The 21,802-nt window shown below is 39.9% G+C and overlaps 1 protein-coding gene across 2 annotated transcripts in view; it reads left to right on the top strand.

Moving 5' to 3' along the window:
* Positions 1–21,802, top strand: part of Sh3gl2 (SH3 domain containing GRB2 like 2, endophilin A1) — a 191,273-nt gene that overhangs the window by 106,275 nt on the left and 63,196 nt on the right. Inside the window, exon 1 of one of the 2 annotated variants that reach the window (XM_008838741.1) lies at positions 1,484–1,504. The exons of the other annotated variant lie outside the window; for it this stretch is intronic. Within the exon in view, the coding sequence (XP_008836963.1) occupies positions 1,490–1,504 (15 nt within the window). The 5' untranslated portion in view covers positions 1,484–1,489. Of the gene's footprint in view, positions 1–1,483; positions 1,505–21,802 lie in introns of those variants that run through there. 2 annotated transcript variants of the gene reach the window in all.

Here is a 21,802-nt window from a genome sequence, read left to right as displayed (position 1 = left end):
CACACACTCACACACACACACACTTCTACTTCCTACACATTTCCAATTCTTCTGTGTGAATTAAGGATCCAGAAAACATTTTTGTTTTATTTTGTTTGCACAGTGTGAATTGTGTAAAGGCTGTTCAAATACAGATGTCCCCACACAAATGGAATGAAGTGCTGCTTTTTCTTTTACTTTTTTTTGGCCAGTGTCTCTATGTACATATAAAAAGGAAGTATAATTGCCACTTGAGAATCAGTAAGTTTTAGATGATGGTATTTGGAGTTCCTAAGAACTGCAGTTCTCTGTTGAGCTAATGAAGCAAACAGTGAGCCGAGTGGTGGCTGAAGGCAGCACTGGGGAGGCCTCTCACCCTGCTTTTAGAACTGGCACTGAGCATCAGCATATAAGGAACAGTACATGTCTGTATGTCAGAATCTTCATGGTAGTAATTTAACTTCTGTAGGTAGAAAAACCCATTACTGAGTGTATTCGAAGTTTAGGAAGCTTGTTAATGATCTGAATATATGTGAAATACATGATAGATTTTGTTCTGGTGCTTTCTGTACTTAACAATAATATCAAGATTTTTATTATTAATAATTTTCTTTTTGTTGGCTGGAAATACTCATTAATTCATTTGGAAAGGAAAATCCTGATAAATAAAAGATGGAAACAGAGCCTAGAATATAGCAAATCTGGTGTTCATTGTAATTTTTTTTTAAGGCTAGTAAGAAAGTATTCTTTTCCCTTGAGATTTTTAGCTCTTATAAAATATTGTTTTTAAAATAGCAAAGTCACTGGATCTCCTATATAGTAGATAATGATGTACCTGCAGTAGTTAGAAAGATTGCTTGTCATTTAGCTTTCCAAAATTTAATTCATAAAATGCCATCATTTTAATTCTGTGTCAGCTGAACGAGTAGAATTAAGACAGGGGAGAAAAACAGCACATTTGAGAGTGAATGTTGTGTGTGGCAGGTAGAAGTGAAAACGTCCACCAGTACTTAGAGATTACTGTGTGGCAGTGAAGTGGTATCAGAGATTTCCTTAAGCCGCTGCTCTTGGGGAGCGGGGCAGCACGGGCAAGACAGCATCTCTTGATGTTTGCTTCTTCCAGAAAACACAGCACTGAATACTGAAGTAACCCAGTAAATATTATAGAGTACCGTGGGATAAATAATTAAGGAAGAGTCGAGAAGTAGCTAGAGATTACTGCAGAGGAATCAGGTACTGGAAGATTACTACAGAGAATGTAAGAGAAACAATAATAACAGACACAGGAAATGGTCTCCTATTCTCCTTTCTGGTCTTTTGGCTGTTTTTTGTGACTTTGTCTAGTCAATGAAATTTTGGGGTGTTTGATTGGATCTCTTAGCTCACCGTCTTACCAAGCTGTTTTTATTTTCTTATTTTGAAATGCAGTCCTCTTTCTTCAAATGAGAAGCACATGTTGAAGGAGGGAGAGGAACTGGGACCCCCATGAGCTGGCCTCTGCTTGACTCAGATGCCCAAGGAATCAGTAAATATTGGAGATTTTATGTCTAAGAGGCTAGAAATGTTACCTAACCTTTTTTTTTCTGCACACACAAGGTGTAATTGGATTATTTTCATTGAGTCAGTAAGGTTTTTGGTGTCACATAATCTCAGGGAGACAAATGCCATTGCTTAGATCTCAATACACTCCTGCAGACGGCAACACTCAGAAGGTAACTGGAGGTATTGGATTCCCTGTGTGCTTGCCTGGGGCATTCTGACCTTCTCTATAAAAAGGCTTGCCCTCTATTGATGCCCCTGGGTGGGGGTGGTGAGCTCAATGGCAGTTACATAATCACAGTCCCTTTTTATGTCAGGGTGGCCTAAATTTGGCAGCGTGCTAGGAGTAGATTTCTTCGTGACAAGGATAAAGAAAAAAATATTTTTTAGATTTTTTTCTTAAATGGAAGCATCATGAAAAAAATCTCAATGTTTCTGAAATTGGAGAATGATATTATATATGAAGGAATTGGTAGGGAATATGAGGTTTTTGACCTGTCCTTCATAAATAATGGAGACCTTTAGGTGTTGCTGGATATTACATTAAACAAAACAAATCAAAAACCTTTGATTGACCTGTGAAGATGGTTTAGCAGGTAAAAGCTCTTGCTGGGCAAGCCTTATGACCTGAGTTCGGTGGCTGAAACTCATAGCAGAAATGAATTCTGATCATTGTCCTCTGACCTCCACATGTGCATTGTGACGTGCACACTAACATTCTCACACAGATGTCACACACATGCACACAATAATAATACACGTTTAAAAGATATATTTGACACAGTGCAAGGGAGAAAATGCCAGACAAAAGCCAGGCCTGCTAGCTCCAGTGACGACTGTGATCTGAGGGTTTCTGCAGTCATGTACCATTTACGTTGCTTCCTTGGCCCCTTCCGTCCTTTATCCCCTCAGTGACGGTCCGCTGTCATCCCCATATCCCTTCAGTTTTGAAAGCTTTTGCTTTAACAGGGAGTAGCTTGAAAATTTAGGGCAGACCCAAACAACTGAGGTTACAAGACTATTTTTAGGAAGCTGTCTTTAAAGATAACTATAACTCAGATAATATTTGCAGCATAAACTACTGCTTTTGGTTTTTGTAATTATGACTTTAAATTTATATTAGTGCCTTGAAGCAAATTGCTGTAAAGAAAAGTTGAATAAAATCAAACAGAAAGCTTATTTGCATGTTTTGTAGTCAGATAGCTCATCACTTCACTCTCTTAAGAATCTGAGTCCTCCTCTCCTGTGTTCAGTGTTTCTTGCCCACACTAATGTGTGGTGGCAGTCTAACTCTGACCTACCTTTACATAGCATTTTTGTAACCCTCTTGTCCTTCATGGTCTCAGATCAGGGTGATGTGGGAGAGACTGAACACACAGCGGCTGCCTGTCTCCCAGACAGGAGAGTGTACTAAATAATTCCTTGTGGAGAACAATTTCCAGACTGTGGGTCCTTAGTCTTTCATTTGTTTGTGTCTTTGCAATGGGACCTGGGGCATATGAATTTATTTTGTTGGTCATGCGTCTGATATGAGATCTAGCCTGCCTGTGATGAGTGGAAATTTGGTCCTGTTTTGGCTGTTAGCTGAACTTGGTTGCTTTTAGGTCACCAGGCCAGTGGTTCAGATTTTCATGCTGATTATTGATTGGAGAGACTGGGCTAATTCTAGTTCACTGGTGAGCTGTGTGATGCAGGGCTTGAGGATCATATCAGATTGCTTGGATAAAGTTCTAGAAAGTTCCCTGGTGAAGAACCCAGCTGGGCCTGAGTGTGTGGAGGCAGTGTGGGACAGGAGACCATGCAGACTCTATGGAAGTGCACACCAGTGTGGCTCCGGGCTGGGTCTGGGCCTGGAGGGGTAGCGTGGATGCTTTTTGGCTGGGGTGAGAATCCTGGGTCAGACTAGGCAAGAGACCTCAGATGCGACTTCTAGGTGGACCTGGGCTTGAAGGGGTGCAATGTGGGACGAGGGACAGAGTCAGATTGATCTAGAGAGCTCACAGATGCGGCTGTCACCTGACCTGGGTCTGGGTCTGGAGAGTTGAAGTGCTGTTTGTTTCTTTAGAGTCCCAGACGTCATGTTCCTGTGTCCAAAGGTAGACCTGTTACATTTTGACTGAAAGTTGTATTCCAGAATAGATGGAACCAGTTCACATTGCTGAGCAGGTATCAGAGTGCCCTTCCTTGTTACCTTCACTGATGACTTACTTCTCTGTGAGAAGAATGGGCTGTCGCTGCCGTCGCCTTAGAAGAGGAGCAGATGGGCAATACACGGCAAGATTCCTCTGGAGAACTCGAGTTCCTTTTGTGTTTGGGATCCAATCTGCTAGGGATTTATTATTTTTCTTGATTTATCCCCTCCCTCAATTCTATGCTGAGTTGGTCACGTTAATCCTTTTGGATTCAGAGAGCAAGCGAATTATTTTATATTCTCATGACATTTTAAGGAACAGGGAGATTTTTAATGTTCCAGACGTCTCTCACCTTTCTACTGTGTTTTCCACATGTGTTGGATTAAGCTTCATATTTTAAATTTAGGGCCACCAAGATAAAATTTATTAAAGCAAATCTCAAAAGCCTATTCACGAGCTGAAAACTCTTCAAAACTCCTTTTGTTTGTCATTTTATAAGGACTTGACTTTTATATAGTTCCACATTCCTAGTTTTTTAAAATTGTCTGTTTAATAACCACATGATTAGAAGAAGCATTTCATTACAGCATTAACATAGTCAATTACAATTTCCAGAGCAAAGATGCATCTCTTTCAAAATTGGCTGTAAATTTTTAGCTTCACAATTGAATTAATATAGTTACACAATATTGAACTCATATAAACCCTATAAGACATAAAATTGAATGAGGTTTTAACCTTTAAAAAAGACCTGTTTCATTTTAAAATAATACTGTTTCATATAGAAAAACTCACTTTTAATGTTACTAAGACTTAGATGTTTGCACATGCATCTCTAATCTCTATGCATCTGATTATTACTAGTCATGGTTACTTTCTGAGATCCACCTGAGCATGGATATAAAATCAGCAGGTAGATTTCAATGGTAATGTTTATCACATCTACTAATTAACATGAAGTAAGTTTTTATCCTTCTTCCTCAAATATAACTCATTTTATTTTTTTTTGTGTGTATTTCATTTAAAACATCCCAAACAATCTTATTCATCTATATACCCACATCCCAAATGGCACCCTCCCATAGCCTCCCCCCCATACTGGAACCCATATATTCTGTAATCCCTGTTACTGTCCACCATGTTGTCTGCACCCCCAACTGTTCTCCAGAGCTTGTCCATCCACTGAATCTAGTCAGCCTATCTACAGATCCTTGTTTTAGAAAGATCAGCTGTTCTTCATCTAGCAGCAATCAGTTGCCAATATTCCTTCAGATAAGATTGGGGCCGGCTGTTCATTTTCCCAGTTCTATGATGGGTTACTGTCTGGGAGTCTCGTGGGCCAACCTGGCCAACAACTCAAAGGAAGGTATCTCCTGTCTAGCATTGTTTCTTGTTATGTAGCTTTTAGATATACACATGGACTCTTAAAGAATTATATTGATCCCTTTAATCTTTGGTTATACTTTCCTTTTGGGTGTTTAAGACCCTACAGTTGGCCCAGATAAACCAATTTATTTTTCCTCTTAAGATTGTTTGAGGCTCTGCTCCTCAGGGGTCACATGGTCACAGGGGAGCCCCTGGCTCCTTTTACCAGTTCCGTCTATGTGAAGATAAGTCAAAGGTCCTGATCGACCATGGCTGGCTTCACTTGGAAGCATGGAGGAAATGTTTCCTCGGTGTTGACCCTCCTCTTTGTAGTCTAGACATTGGTTCAAGTCCATTTGGTGGGGTCTCCATGGCCTCCTTGATCAAGAGGACAGGTGTCTCACCACAGTTACAGCACATTTTGAAAGATGCTCATAGTTCCCTGGAGCTTAGTTGACCTAGGAGGGCAAGGAGCAAAAACTGTCTTTTATGTCCCTTTGACCAAATTAGTATAGGCCTCAAAGTATGGCTGTTAGACATCCAAGAAGGTTAGTTCCACCAGTCTGGTACTTTTACTGACCATGTGCCATGTAGGTAAAGCTTGGGCAAAGACCAAACATTCTCAGATAAACCTTGCAATGTGTTTTCTCTATGAAAACTAGAGGAGCATCTGTCCCATCCCTTTCTCTTTGTTTTTGGTGTTGCTTGGCCTCTAGAGGCATCACTATAGCCTCTGCATCTGCCATGACATGCCTTTCTTCTGTTTATCCCTGTTTCTCCCTCCTCTCTTTATACATAAAAATCCAGTCATATTTGCTAAAGGGATCACTCTAGTAGACTGTTTTGTCATCTTGATTACATCTGCACAGGATTACATTTATGACCCTGTTTCTGAATAAGGTCAAATTCACAAATATCAAAGATTGAGATTTCAACTTCCATCTGGAGGTGGGGGATATAAACTCACAACACTATGTAGTCCAATAAAAGTTGTTAGGTTAAGAGGACTTATGAAAAGAATTTTTGATTTGGATCAGAGAGCAAGAATCAATTTTATGCTTAAATGTAAGGTACACAACTAACAGTAGAGTGATTCGTAGGGATAAAGGGGATTTACAGTGGTGCTCTAGATAGAAAATAAAATGGTTTTGAAACTAGCTACTACACAAGATTAGATTGAGGGTAGAAAGCATTAAATTAATGCTTATCTATTTTTAACAAAAGAGTAAATAAGTTCTCTCTCTCTCTCTGTCTCTGTCTCTCTGTCTCTCTGTCTCTCTCTGTCTCTCTCCCTCTCGTGTGTGTGTGTGTGTGTGTGTGTGTGTGTGTGTGTGCGTGTGTGTGTGTACGCACAGAATTCAGAGGACTACCTTGGGTGTGAGTCTTGCCTTCTACTGTGTTTGAGACAGTGACTCTTGTTCTATTTTCTCTGTGACGTGCTACCTGGAACACGGGTTTGTGAGGACTCTCCTGTCTCACCCTCTCATCTCACTCACCTTGGGAGCACTGAGATCATAGATATGTGCTTCTACATCTGGCTGTACATGGGTTCTAGGGATCTGAACTGTGCTACTTATGCTGTGTGACAAGCACTTTACCCACTGAGCCATCTCCTTTGTCCTTGCGGTTTTTTTTTTGTTTGTTTGTTTGGTTGGTTTTGTTTTTAATGTTATGTGTATGAGTGTATTGGCTGCATGTATGTAAGTGCATCTGCATCATGCAATGGCCGCAGATGTCAGAAGAGGTCATTGGATCCCCTGGAACTGGAGTTATAGACAGTTGTTAGCCACCATGTGGACACTGGGAATCAAACTTGAGTCCACTTCAAGAGCAACCAGGGCTCTTAATCGCTTAATCTCCAGCCCTGTCCTTGTTAAAAAGTTACAATTCTGAGATCACCAATACAAGAATTAATTCTAGCAAAGGCCCACTGAGGAATACTGCTAAAGCCTGTAACATATTTTAGTACTGCTAAAGTGTCACTCTATAAAGTTACTGCTAAATTTAAAGGTAAAACTGCATTTTTATAATAGAGGAATCTGATGGCCAGCACCTTAACCTCAAATGTGACGACACTGAGCATCAGGAAGAATGGGCGAGACTTAACATTTTGTGCCTCCTGGTGTGAATAATCAGGTATATATAGAGAGCAGTTTATGGAGCAGTCTTCTAAAAATAACTAACATTGCTTGAAGTCTTTGTGTCTGCCTGTGAAATTTCAGAAAATGAGGATAAAGGAAAAGGTGAATGACACCGTCAGGAAATACATAGATGACCCCGTGGTTTGGAATTTCTCTAATCCAATGGAGATTTATCTAATGCAAATATAAGCCTCTATGGCCGTGTGCAGTCCCAGCATTTGTGAGCCTGAGGCAGAAAGAGCATGAGTTCCAGCTTCACCTTGGCTATAGGAAACAAACAAACGAAAACAAAAAACTGAAAAAGAAAACTCAGTATTCTGTAAGAAAAAAGAAATGAAAATGAGAATGATATATTTTAGGGTTAGAAAGACATAGCAATGTTGTAAATGATACGAAGCTGCAAATCTTGGATGGGATATTGAAGTAGGTGCTGGTGTTAGATACTTGAGGCAATGTACCTGTTCTTAGGAGGTGATTAGTAAAATGTTGGGAAGAAAGTGTTCCAAAGCATTAGTTGGCTTTCACATAGTTAAAAAGATATATGTGGGGGTGGAGAGATGGCTTAGCAAGAACCTGGGTTAGGATCCTAGCCCCCACATGGCAGCTAACAGCTGTTCTTGACTCCAGTTCCAGGGGATCTGAAGCCCTCTTCTGGCCTCCACCAGCATTGCGTGACACAGGTGCGCTTTCATACATGCAGGCATAAACACTCATACACATAAAATAAAAATGAATTAAAAATTCTAAAAAATGGTTCAATCAATTTTAAAATCAGCGTGATAGGACTATAAGTGATAATTCTGTTATTCCTGCATTTATTACAACAAGTTGAATTTATTCTAGATCTTCAATGATAACTTATTTTCAAGGAAGCTGATCACATAATTTGTGATGTTTTGTGTAAGGTGGCATATAGAGTTATTTCCATAATTTCTAACGGGTGCCGCAGGATAGCTCTGGTAGAGCATTTGTGTAGCATGCATGAAGCTCTAGAGTCAATCTCTAATAACATGCACACACACACACACAAACATAAATGCTAATTTCACAAAATTCAGTGTTCATTCCTTATAGCAATTTCTAATATGAGGAAATCAGTGCTTCCTTCATCTGTCTCAGCCTCACAAGCAGCAGCATACTGTTATACTGAAATACTCTCATTAGAGTCAAGAGTGCAAGAATGTCTGCATTAGTTCTTAGCTTTCTGCTTAAGGTTCTTTGTTACCAGCACAGTTCAACAAAGAAAAAAGGATGGAGTATAGAAATTGGGAAAGAAATGATAAAATAATCGCTGCTATTATATGGTGATTGTATATTTATAAAACTTCACAGGTTCAGATGAAAAAGCATGTTGATAAACACATACACTTTACAATTTTTTTTTCATGTTTAAAATCTGGGCTTCACCTTAAGCACCTCTTTGTTTCTGTGTTTGACAACTTAAAAATGGAGTTGCTGATAATTTTAATGAACTAGACTTTTCTGTTGCCTTTTGTGGATTCCCCCCTTCTTTCTGTAAACTGGACTTTACATATAAAAGTCCCACTGCAAGTTTCTAAAGCCTTTAGGCCTGGAAAGACCAGGGGTCTGATCCTCTCATATTTAAGGAATGAATTGTCCTAGTTTGATTTCTTGTACACCATTAACGATGAGCAAAGACATCTCACAAAAATATTTTGCAAGAGCCTTTATAGAAATGTTGCAGATTTATTTTTAACACATATTACTAATATACGGAGACACATTGCATAGATGCAGAACAAATAGTGGTGGAAAATATCTATACGCTGTAGCATTAAAAAAATGAATTGGGATTTTTTTCTTTAAATGTAAAAATATTGTAAGTAAAAATCTTCCTAGAAAGCGTCAGAAATAGGAAAGTATAACGTGTTCTTTTTGTGGATGAAAAGACCCAGCACGATAGCAAGTGAGGTCTGCCAAACTGAATAGAATGTAGTACTTGTTTTAAAAGTTGCTTTATTAATTTTTTAGAGTCTTGTCCATGCAGAGCAAGAGCTGTACCACTAAGCTATGTCATTAGCCCTAAAAGTTACTCTTTGTAATAGGATAAGCTTATAATAAATTACGTGAAAAAGTGGTTAAGAATGGCCAAGGAAAATATAAGGAAGGATAGTATGGAAATAGCCTGAATGTGTATTAAAGCACATTTTAAAATCGTTTATGTATAAAACATTAGTACTTCATGAAGAAACAGATTAGTGAACAGAATGATGAATCCATAGACCCAAATATATATAGTAATTTAATGTACATGTAGATTTCAAATCAATAAAGACAAAATAGGTAATTCCGTAAGTTATATTGGGACAAATGGTAGTTCTCTTAGGCAAGGTGGTGTCAGTAATTCATGGTTGATACTTATCTCTGGATAAGTTCCACGTGGAGTAAGTAACAGTTTTAAACATTGATTCATGTTCATTTTATGTGAAATTGTAAAAACAGTAGGAGAAACTGTGGAAGAAGTTAAATAACTGCAGTTTAGTGAAAACTTTTCTAATTATGCCTTTAGACCCAGGAAGTACAAAAGAAAGAGTTAAGAAATCACACTGCAATACAAAACGCACCCATGAGTTTACCATGGAAAAACGGAAAGAGATGGAAAAGTAAGCAGAAAAGGCTTGCAAACCCTCATGTTTCAACCAGTTCCAACTCAGGGCTGAACTTATTTTCACTGCATCCTTGCATCCAGTCTTAACTAAAAGATACATCTTTGTGCACATGTGACTCTAAAAGCTCTTATTTTTTCTTAACCTTCAAATTCCACTATCACAGCTATAAAAATAATATTCCCTAGTGTCTGCGTTCAATTTTAAAGTATATGAAGATGTGTATTCTTCTAAGTAATATGTACTTAAAAATACACTTGGCACATTCTATAACTTTAGAATTTAAAAAAAAGAAGAGAGGGATATGCCGTAGAAATGCCTGTTAAACTAAATGTGGACATGCATTCTTGCAGACCTCCAGATACTCTGAATCTGCCAGTGTCTCATCATCAGGGGTTATGTCACTTGATTATCCTTTTGTTAATCCTCGATCTTGCTCTGACATGAATGAAGCTCATTGCTTTATCCTGTCCTTAGGATTGTGTCAGACAACAGCCCAGAAGCCTCTAATAAATCTTTCAGAGCATGCCTACATCAGCTGTTGGCAGAAACCCATAGTACTGGAGGTATTGAAGGAAGATTCAGTGTAGGTGAAATGTGGGTTATAGATGCCTCTAGAACTCCTTGCCCTTCATGAAATAAAAATGAGCTGCACACTGTGGTAGAGTCATCAGTGGGATTTCAGTTGCTCAGAAGAAAAGTGAAGAAAAATATATTTTAACAAGCAGCCTAAGTGAACCACTTTTCCTAAAGCTATTTTAGATGTTTCTGAGATCAGTTAATTGAGAGATTAATGCTCAGATACTCATCAGTTTAATTTTTAAAATGAGTGTGACAGTGAGTTTACATATTTTAACAAAATTGTTTTTATAGTTTAATTAAAAAAAATCTGGAGTTCTAGAGCTCAAGATAAATCAAAGTACATACAGAGTTTTAGTGAGCAGCGTCAAAATATTTAATTGAAAATAACTAATAAAAGACATCAAATAACTTTAGGTATTTTACCTAAAGCATAGAATTAGCATCTGAGAGCTTGCCTCTTTTATTTTGGAGTGTCGGTGGTGAGGGGGATGTACCATATCCAGTAAGTAGGTCATGGTTCCTAGGTCTGTGAGCCCTGTGTGTGCCTTTGCATGGACCATGCCTTAGGTTGTCTTCATTCTCTGTGTGTTTTCAGTGAGGCATGATAGGCATTAGCATTTTCTTTGTCTTTCATCTCAACTCCTTTGCTCCATTACCTGTGGTCTGTGAGCTTTCCTACCATCTACATTCCACCAGCCTTTTGGCCTGCCAGACCCAGCAGTAGCAATTGCTATTCCCAGAAAATCCATGGCTGTCTTTACTTTTTTATCTTTTCCTTACCCTGATAAACCTTATGTAGTCATTTATCCATCACAAAAAATGAATGTAGTACACAGCATCTTTTCTGTGTTAAATAAGTATACAGTGGGTACTGTGTCTTTAGTCCGTCTTCTTTATAAAGGAAGTTTGTATGCCTCCCCCAGTGCCAGTGGGTAGTACAGTGTCCTCAGATCTTCCTTGCAGATGCCTGTCTTCTTGATGTCTAAGACTAATCTTAAATGAAAATGAATAACGATATTTTCTCAAGAGCCCTGCTCCTCATATAAAAGAGCTTTAATTGTCAGGAAAGTTTAGAAAGCTTCCTGTAAGAGTTTTCTTCCACAAAATAGTGGCACAAGGAAATTTAAGCAGTGTGCACTGTAAGAAACTTGTAAGAGAAGAGTTCTGGGCAGCACTTCTGGGTAAGCTCATTACCTGTGAGGTGCCATCCTGCCTGCTGCCGCCCAGCCAGCTGACAGCTGCTGCCCAATACACATTCTAGTCAGGAGAGCAGCCTGGACCCACAGAAGGCACGCAGGCCTCTGAATCTGGCAGACCTCTGAATCCTGGCTCCTCTTGTGACCTTGCCTATGACCTTTAACTCTGAACATCCGTCTTGTCATCATGATCTCATTAGGCTGCCGTAAGAATTAAACGAGATCGCCACCACCACCATTCTTGGCAGCCCATTCCATCAAATGGTATGTTGGCACCGAGTTGAAGTTCACCTTCCCCTCATTCTCCTTTCTTGCTTTCACTTTTGTGTCCATACAGAAGGTGGTGTAATTTCAACTCTTGCAGATAAAATAAGGCATCGGTACACCGAACACTTTAGATCTTTCTCTGCCCTACCTAACATTTATTGTATGTGAATGTGCTGTGTTTAGGAACAGAAGCTTAAGTTAAATTTAGATAACTCATTTCAGTGACCACTTCATGTGGAATGATCTTTACTTTGTATGAAAATATACTAGGTTGCAGCAAAGGGAATGACATTCATCAATAACACTGATCAGTGCCTCTAGACGCTTACATACCTAAGATCCTATTAGCCTGCCCACTTGCTACCGATAACCAAAATTCTGTCCTCACACAAGCAGGTCTCAGAATGACCTCAGAAGTATACCACTTCACACCTCATCATATGCCTTTTAGTTACTCTTCATATCCCTTGTAAATATAAGGACTGAAGAAGACACATTTTCACATTAACCACTTGGAAGTTACGGATTTTATGGATTTATTGGAAACTTGCAGAATTATACAAAGTTAGTTGAGCAAATCTTTCTCTCTCTGCATCTCTGTTATGATCGGCCTGAGTCAGCGCTGCCCTCGGAGCTCTGGGATGGGACCTTGCGCTCTGCCAGACCAGTCATGCTCATGGACTTGGCTTCTTCCCTGCCGAGGCCCTCCAGTGCTCGCCCCAATTTCCGTGCTTGCTTCTTCGCAGTCTTCTCCTGATCCTGCTCTTCTGCCTTTGGTCTCCAGCCTTCTTCACCTTCACTTGTATTTGAGTTTGGTGTCCATAGTCAGTGATGCCGAATGTTTCCCCTCTTACCTGATGACCACACTTTATGCATTATATTTATTTAGGCAATTATCAACCCGCTTTTCATGTCAAATGATTTTTATCTTAGAGAAACTATATTTTAAACCATGCAGGGACCCTGCAGTAGCATAATTCCAGGTTGAATGTATTTATTTTCTTTTTTAAACTTTTGTGTGTATGAGTGTTTTGCCTGCATGTGCACTCATGTTCTGCAGTGCTGCTTGTGGAGGCCAGAAGGTGTCAGACCCCCTGGATCTTGAGTTATGGATGGTTGTTAGCTGCCATGTGTGTGCTAAGAACTCAATCTGGTTCCCTCTGCAAGAACAGATCTCTGTAGCCCCAACCTGAACATATTCTGACATAGGCTTTTAAAACAAAGTTTGAGGGTTGAAACAGAAGACTTGTTTTTCTTAAGAAATTGAGCAAATACCTAAGTGCCAGATACACATGACTGTATTATACTCAGCTGTCTGGCGGCTTTAGCAGGTTATTTGTGCTTGTGCAGCTGAGATTCTGCCTTTTGTTTCGCTTTAGACTTGCTATATGAAGGAGGACTACTTCTGAGCTCTGTTTAAAATGTGCTATTTAAAGATAAAGTCCATAGTTAGCTTGGCCCCATTTAAGAAATAAGGCTATGCAAATCTAACCTGATTACAAGATTTGGGTTTAAGTACGTGTGGAGTTCTTGGTTACCACAAATTTCAGTTTTTTACTGGAAATGAAAAGAAAACCCGAATTTTAGGTGGTTTATATTTCAGATGGAAAGAATTGTCTTCTCGTTGCTATTATTGTACGTTCTTCAGTTCTACGTCCTAAGCAGCAAGGCCAGCACTTTCCTCCATGTTCACAGGTTGCTTTTGTTGCTTTCACTCACTTTTGTTTATCAGTTGACTTCTTGTTGCTCTGACTCTGTGTATATATGTGTACATGCACATGCATGTACATGCATGCACATGGAAGACACATACCTGTGCATGTTGCTGGGATCAAACCCAAGGCCTTATAGATGCTGAGCATGCACTCTATCACGAGACCACACCCCAGTTTTGTGATTCTTAATGCTAAAGACAAATCATTTGTTTCTAAGCAGGTAAAGTATTTAGCCTGGACTTTGTTCTAATCTAAAAAAGTTTCTTAGGGTATGGACCTAAATATTGCCCAGATGCTCCTTTATTTGGCACCATGAAGAATGGGTCAGGCCTGTTTTGTTCACTTGAGTCTTACAAGAGAGGTGCTTGACAATTATCTGTCATTGCCCCAATGAACTAACTCATGAGTCAAAAGCCTAAGAAGAATATCATCCGTGAACAGTTTTTAGATGGCAGCGGTGCTTCTGGAAGGCTGAACCTTTTTGGGAACATTGACATTTTCCTACCAGTGAGCCTGACGAAGTTGAAAAGGATAAAAAAATCATCTATCTCTTGTGCACAGTTAGAAGCCAGCATTTATTTTTCTTCAGACAGTTGCTTCAGGAAGCCATTATCCATGATCTTTTACCAGGTCTTTTGGCTGCATGTTGAGGTACTCTTTCAATATTTTACCATTAGACATGAAATCATTATCAAAAATTTTAGTAAAAAAGTTATACCAGTGTCCTAAGACCAACTGCAAGAATATGCGACATTTTTATAAAACAAAAAATGGGATACAAAGAAAATGAAATTGTGTGTCTCATTTTCAAGTAGTTTAGTAGTTTATAGCCTCATGAAGGAGACTGAAATAGAAGCCATTGATGGGAGAGTGGGAGCAGTGTTAATAGACGTCATAGACATACAGAGTGCTTTGGAACCTCAGAGGAAGGAGCGAGGTTCGGCCTTGTAATTCCAACACTTGGAAGGTGGGGGTGGAGGCAGGAGGCTCAGAAATTCCCAAGAGGGGATCTGTGCAGTCATGTGGTTAAGTCTCCATCCAACTCTACACAGAACCCTTCCAGTGCATTCTTTCCTGTTTTTTTGTTTTGTTTTGTTTTGTTTCCTTACTCTGGGCAACTCTCCCTCTTGAAGACCTCATCTCCTATTTTACGTGTGTGTGTGTGTGTGTGTGTGTGTGTGTGTGTGTGTGTGTGTGGTTGCAGACTTCTTCCTTGTGTTAGCTGAAACCAGTTCCCTCCATCCAAACTTCTCTAGTGTAATCACTGGAGATCAGTCCAACTTTTTCTCTCTACCATAGCCCCTTATCACCCTTCCCTCCTAAGTCATTTATCAAGAATAAAATTCTCTGACTTCTGTGCACATCAGTTGTCTCATCTCTGGCATGTGATGAGTAGAAAAGGTCTCCTCTAGCTCCCTTCTTTTTGAAGCCACGCATTGCACCAGAAGCTAAAGAGTCAGAAGAGAACGTGCTGTCTCTTCTAGAATTCATGGGCAAACTGGGAAGTAGAAGTTAGAGTGTATAATGAGGAGATGACCGTGTGACAAGAACATGAAGAGGGTCCCGGTCACGACACAGCATTTCAGAAGAAATTAAAAAAACGAAGGCGTGTGGAACATAGTCTGCAGTAAAGTGCTATAAGTATGATGGCATTATTGGTGGTGCCAGTCAGAGCTCTATTGACAGTTGGTCCATTGTTTTGCTGCTTTTAAATTTTAAGGTTCTGTTCGAAATCTCTGGATTCTTCTATATAATTGACGAGTTTCAGTGTGTCATAGTGACCAAAGGAGTAGAAAAAATGGATTAAGTTAATTTCTCATGTGTTTTCCCTGATACCACAGATTATTGGACTTGGCTCTTGGAAAAGACAACTTGTAACTACTAAATTTTTATATCAACTCAAGTTTCATAAACTAGGGACCATCTATGTTGTTACTGATGTTTTCTTGCTTAATACTTTGCAACTCCAGATGGCAGTGGTAGAGTTTAGCGTTTTCCATATGGAGAAGTAGAAAGCCCTTTTACAGGAAAGCAGTGGTAAATTCAGCTTCGTGCTTTGTAGCACTGTGTCATGCTATTCACAACCCAGAGGGTATTGGGGCACCTTCCTGTGATTTATTAAGCAGGCATTTTGTTGTATTACTAGTAGTGTAATAAATGAAATTAGGAGGAAGAACTGCTTATTGATCTGACGTGCTGCTGAGGTCAGGCTTTTGGGGAGTGCTGTACTGTGTGGCAGTAGTCATTATACTTGGGAAGAGGTTTTTCCTAAGCCCCACTTCCAAATATTCTTATTTGTCAGGACTCGTGGTGCACACCTTTAATCCCAGCAGAGACAGGCGGATCTCTGAGAGATCTACGTAGTGAGTTCCAGGCCAGCAGCGCTACAGGGAGACCCTGCCTCAAAAAACAAACTGGTGTATGAAATTACAGAAGCTCAATAAAAATTAAACAAGCTGACAAGCAAAAACCAAATATTCTTGCATTGTTCAGGTGAGTGGAGGGTATAGTAATCTTTGATTCAGTTTCCAGGAGTGGTGTAGGTAGCTTTGCTGAGAAACACTGGTATGGGCATGAGCTTATATGGCACAGCAGTGTCTACCTGTGGCTTTGTGTTAGTTTTCCTTCGATCCTTCCTTCCACCAAATTTGAAAGGTCTACTGTATACCAAGAATTTAAATTCTGAGGCATTAGAAAAATGATACATTATTCTTACTTAAAGGCTTTCCACTATGGCCTCTCTGTTTTAGTCAGCACAGCTATATGACCTTGACAGTATTATTTTTAAGCTCACTGACTATAGTTGGAGCAGTATATATAGCCCACCTAATCTTCAGAGTGTTGTGAAAACTAGTTGGAAATTAAGTGCCTCCCTCAGTAGTCAGCAGATGTTGTTTTAGCTTCTCTTCACAGTCATTGTGCCAAATATTCTTTCTAACTTGGTTAAAATAAGACTATAACTTTTAAAACTTAACATTCGGTATATGTAAGTAAACAATTTCCAGATTCTTTCTAGAATCTGTTTTCAGGCCTAATTCTGGTCAGTTTTTTCAAGGTCTGCCAAGGTAAAGGAGGATCGTAAATATGAAGAAGAAACAGCGTCGTATCTGGAATATAAAGTGAGACACTTGGATCAAGCATATTATAAATTTCTTTTTCACTGGGATGTCTCAGTGCCATTGCGTGCTCATTCGTGATTAGAGTGCCCTGTGAAGGTGAAGATCCCTTCCTACTCCTACACTTGATTTATTTATTCTACCTGCATATAATAAGCTATATATTGCATATCTTTTTAACTGAAAGTAATTATATATGTCTTTATGAAGAACAATGTGATATTTAAACCCATAATATGTTTTATTTATCTGTTTTGGTTAGTAGAGTTCTTTTTATTTCTATTGACTTATTACAAAGATCTTCATATGTTTTAGATATGCTAAGGACCTTGTTTGTAAAGTTTCTTACAGGACATATACAAAATTTTTAATGATGAATTAGTATTTGTACTTTGTCAATAGAAGAAATGTAGTTTAAATTTACTCTTCTTGGTTTAAGATTTTAAATGTGGCACCATCACCCATCATATCTACACAAATAATGAAGTCAGTACTAAGATGACGCTGCAGAGAAATTACCCTAAAAGTGCCTTAGCTCCCAGTCGTCTTCCTCTTTGGATGCAGGATGGAGAAAAGAAGCACGACAATTGCCTTCTTACCCATGTTGGTACATTAGCTGAAGCGGGTGGGAGCACATGCGAAGACTGCCTGCTCTTTTCTACCCCTTGCTCGTGTCTTTGGGCTTGCCGCCTCTGTGCAGCCCTCCGTATTCGGCAGTTTGCTTAAGACAATCACCTGGCTTTTCATTTTGATTTTGGACTTTAGATGGAGACTTTCCATAGTGCTTATCTAGCTTTGGAACTCCATATCTAAGAGCTTTCATGGAACTCTACATTCCAACTTTTTTTTGTCTCAGTTTCCACTGTTTATTTGAGACAAGGTCAGTCTCACATAAACAAGTCCTCATGGTTTCTTTATATATATTTATATAGCTAGATTCATACTGTTTTAATGCTCATTTCTTTTCACATATGCCATAATGCCTTCTCTCACCAGTCCCTGGCCTTGGGTCTTAGTCTGTGTAAAGAGGAGAAAGCTTGTTAGACAGTAGCATTCATCTTCATCTGTTTCCTGACTGTGGATGAAATGAGACTGGATATACGTTTTTAGAAGTCAGTTTGACAGAACATCACATTCATTTAACAAAGCTGTAGCAGCAACATTGCCTGTGGCCTCTGACTGCCCAGCCATGGGCTTTTGTGCTTGCTTACAGTACCAGATGTGAGTTGTCTCCTGTGAAGTGGAGTTTGAATGTAATCAGAAAGCAGTTGTTTGCACCCATAATAGTTTTGCCACTATCGGAGCAGTGGATGTATATTGCCTGGAGTACGGGCACTATAGTACACATGGACCGTAACCAGGCAGGACTCTTGTTGAATCAGACTTTATGGTAGGAGCAGTGGCCTTCTTCCAGCAACCATTCTATAGTATGAGCAGACATGGGGAGAGGGGAGTCAGTGGCTTTGTTATTCATTTAAATAATTTTTTAAAACTTTATTATTTTTATTTTACGTGTATGCATGTATTGCCTGCATGTAGGTAAGTGCACCTGTGTCGTGCAATGCCCGCGGAGGTCAGAAGAGGTGGTCGGATCCCCTGGGACTGGAGTTATGGACAGTTGTTAGCTGCCATGTGGGTGCTGGGATTCGAACCCAGGTCTTCTGCAAGAACAACCACTGTTCTTACCTGCTGAGCCATCTCTCCAGCCCCGGCTTTGTTATTTGTAAGTTGCATCCCTTATCACTTACCATGGAATCTCTGCTTTTTGAGTTAACTGGGACTGGGACTCCAAAATTTTTGGCCTTTTCTCTTGGGGCAAAGTGATGTCTTATGACAGGTAGAAATAGAGTGGGAAAAGGGTAGGGATTCCTCTTTGCATCCCCTGAAAGAATTGCGTTTCTGTCACATATGGTTGAAGTTAAGTACAATGAGAGATAACAGCAACCTCCCCCTTTATAAAGCGGAAGCCTGAGATCTGATGCCTGGTGCCTAGGAGCCCCAGTGTTGTTGGCTGTATGTGTCCATAGCAGAATTTGCATTTCAGAACTTAGGGGATGGGCACGGCCCCCAACATTCAGACTCTTGCCATTCTTACCAAGGTTTCTTTTTTCTGAAAGAGAGGTTTCTTCATTTGCTGTATGTGTTTAGGAAAATTTCCAGAGATTTTAATGTTTTAAAAGTATGTTTTCCTGAGAGTGCTTGCTGTCCCATCACACCATTCCAGAAGGGGCCCCCCTTTTTTTTCTGATTCTTCAATAATTTTTTCCCCAAGCTAAATGATATTGAGCTCATCTGGTAGACTAATCACTTCTTGCCATTGAACGTGCTCCTAAATTCTGACTTCCTGTGTCTTCATGTTCCTTATTTCAAGTACTAGGACTGTATTAATAAATGTCTGAATGAAGGTAAGGGTGAATAAATGGGCAAATACCCTATTTATTTATCTGTGTTACCCAAAGTGATTGTTACGACAGTGAGGATTTCAGGCACTGGGGGTTTGCTAGAGGAAGGTCTATAGACATGTCACAACCAGTCAGTCTTAAAAATAAAGTAGAGAGGAGGAACTGCCATACGACCTGAGTGAGAAAAGACAATCAGTAGCGGAATGAGCAGTAGCAGCAGCAAAGCATGTATGCTGTAAGGGTCAGCCTGCTGGAGAAGGATCACTGAAGTTGAGGCAGCACAAAAAGATATGCAACCCCTTGAGATGGCGGCACTTGGTGATGATGTAGTGTAAACTTGCAACCAACCACTGGGCTCGCAAACATTTAGACGTCTGACAAAAGAAAGTATTGGGTGAAATATGGAGAATCAGAGATTTTGATAAATTTCAGATTGTGGTGTAAATTGATAGAACTACTCTGGACAGTAATGTGCAAGGAGTTGATATGTTGAACATTATATATTGTCTTAGATTCTTTTCTGGTTGCTGTGATAAAACACTCTGACAAAAACAACTTACTTGGGGCTGGCGGCTAACAACCATCTGTAACTCCAGTTCCAGGGGATCCGACGCCCTCTTCTGTCCTCCATGGGCATTGTAGAACACAGGTGCACTTACATGCATGCATGTAATCCACACATACATATAAATTAAAAATAATAAATAAAATAGTTTTTAAAACTTAGGGGGGACTCGGTTTATCTAACTCAAAGTTCCAGGTTCCCCCTCGTCACTGGAAGGAAGTCATAGCAGCAAGAATGTGAGGCAGCTAGTCACACTGCGTTCATGGTAAGAAGCAGGGAGCAGGGCTCAGCACCCGCTCCCCCTTTCTTCAGCCCAAGACTTTGCCCATGGAATGCTGTCACCCAGAAATAGGGTGGATCCTCTCACCTCAGTTAATACAATTAAGAAAATCCCTGGGGCTAGCACTATATCTCAGCAGGTAAAGGAGCTTAGTCTTGGGACCCACAGGGTAGACGGAGAGAACACAGTTCTGAAAGTTCTGACCTCCACATGTGTGTGGCTTGTTCAGACCCCCAGTGAATGAATGAATAAATAAATATAAAATTAAAAAAATCCTTTACGGGCATACCCATTTAGACAAGTCCTCATTGAGATTCCCTTCCCATGTGATTCCAGATCTTACCAAATTGACAAGTAAAATTAGCTGTCACAAATAAGCACATACCTATGATTGTAATTTTATTTCATGTCAGATACTCTAGAGAAAAGTGGCACTCACAGGCAGCAGGAAATAAAGTGGGTTACTTATTGTTGAATTTTCATAATCATGAAAAATTAAAAAAAAAACCTAATGTACATTGTCTAGGCAGCACAGAAGCACATTTTGCTGTATAGCAATGAATGTTAACTCCTGTTTAAATGAACATATATGAATTTGATGGCTAAAAGTTACTGGAGATATGAAGTGCATGGTACCATTTATATTAGTTAACAAACAACCAAGTTATTGCTATTTAGGATACTGTTGCACAGGTTCAGAAAACTATAGCCTATGGCCATTCTAACTCATGGCTGTTATTAAAAAGCCATAAGAAAATGATTGCATTTTTAAAGTATTGTCAAAACAACAGAAACAGTGGAGAACATATGACATAGATTGTATCTGACCCTTTGTCCTAAGTATTTCTGCCCTTTTACTACTGTGGGTCCCTGCTGTGTACATGATCTGTGTGATAGGACACAGGCCCCCAGCCTGGGTCTCATGGGCAACTCCAGCCTCTGGGCCCCATTTTCTCTTATGCTTGGAACTTCTGCTATTCCTGGGTTCATCTGAATTCTCAGGAGTTTCAAGGTGACATGGATCAGAGGAAGGTGATTGTTTTAGCTTCCAGTTCATCCATGGAATTAGGTTGAAAGCTCCCCACAGGGACCTAGCAGGACTGAGTCACAGGTGAATAGCTCTAAACGTCCCCCTCCCTGCCTTGCCCTACCCCTGCTCCTCTCTTTCTGCTCCTCTCTCTGCTTGGTGCTCCCACTGCCCAGTAAACTACTTCTTTACATCTTCGTCTTGGGCTTGAACATTGCTATCTAACTTAGAAAATATTATATAAGAGTGGATGGCCATTCATTAGAAATCATGCAATATAATACTTTCTTAGGAAATTTTCTTCAGGTTCCAAAAAATTAAATATCATAAGGGACTTTGAAATGTGTTCAGTAAGCTTACTGAGAGAGCAGGATGTTTTTATTAGCAAATGTAGGGCTTGAGGCATGAAGGACTTCTTCCAGAGAGAAGCCATATGTTCTTTTGTGCATGCCAGCCTTGTGACAGTCACGACTCCGTGGTCCTGCAAATGAAAGCAAAATGCCTTGTCCCCAGAGCAGGAGCAAACCTTTTCCTTAAAGTAGGATCCTTTTGTGAGGCAGGATTCTTACTGGGCTTAGTGAATTTGCATTAAAGATATCTAGGGCGATAGCACTGTAAATCCAATCATAGAGTTCCTATGCCTCTCAAAATCAGATTTTGACGCTCCAGCCCCCAATGTGATGTCATTTGGAGCTGGCTGCGAATTAGGGTGAAATGTGATATTGAGGTAGAACCCATGCCCTGTGAGGATACAGTCAGAAGATAGCAATTTGCAAGTAAGCAAGACAGCCCTCCCCAAGCCTCAACAGGCTGCTACCCCAGCCTTGGTCTCCTGGCCTTTGGAGCTGCGAGAAAACAAGTTTTGTTTA

Source organism: Nannospalax galili, unplaced genomic scaffold (genome assembly GCF_000622305.1).
Source record: "Nannospalax galili isolate Female #2095 unplaced genomic scaffold, S.galili_v1.0 scaffold219, whole genome shotgun sequence".
In the NCBI taxonomy this organism is placed as follows: domain Eukaryota; kingdom Metazoa; phylum Chordata; class Mammalia; order Rodentia; family Spalacidae; genus Nannospalax; species Nannospalax galili.
The sequence above is the reverse complement of the archived record's forward strand: the minus strand, read 5'-3'. Positions and strand labels throughout refer to the sequence as shown.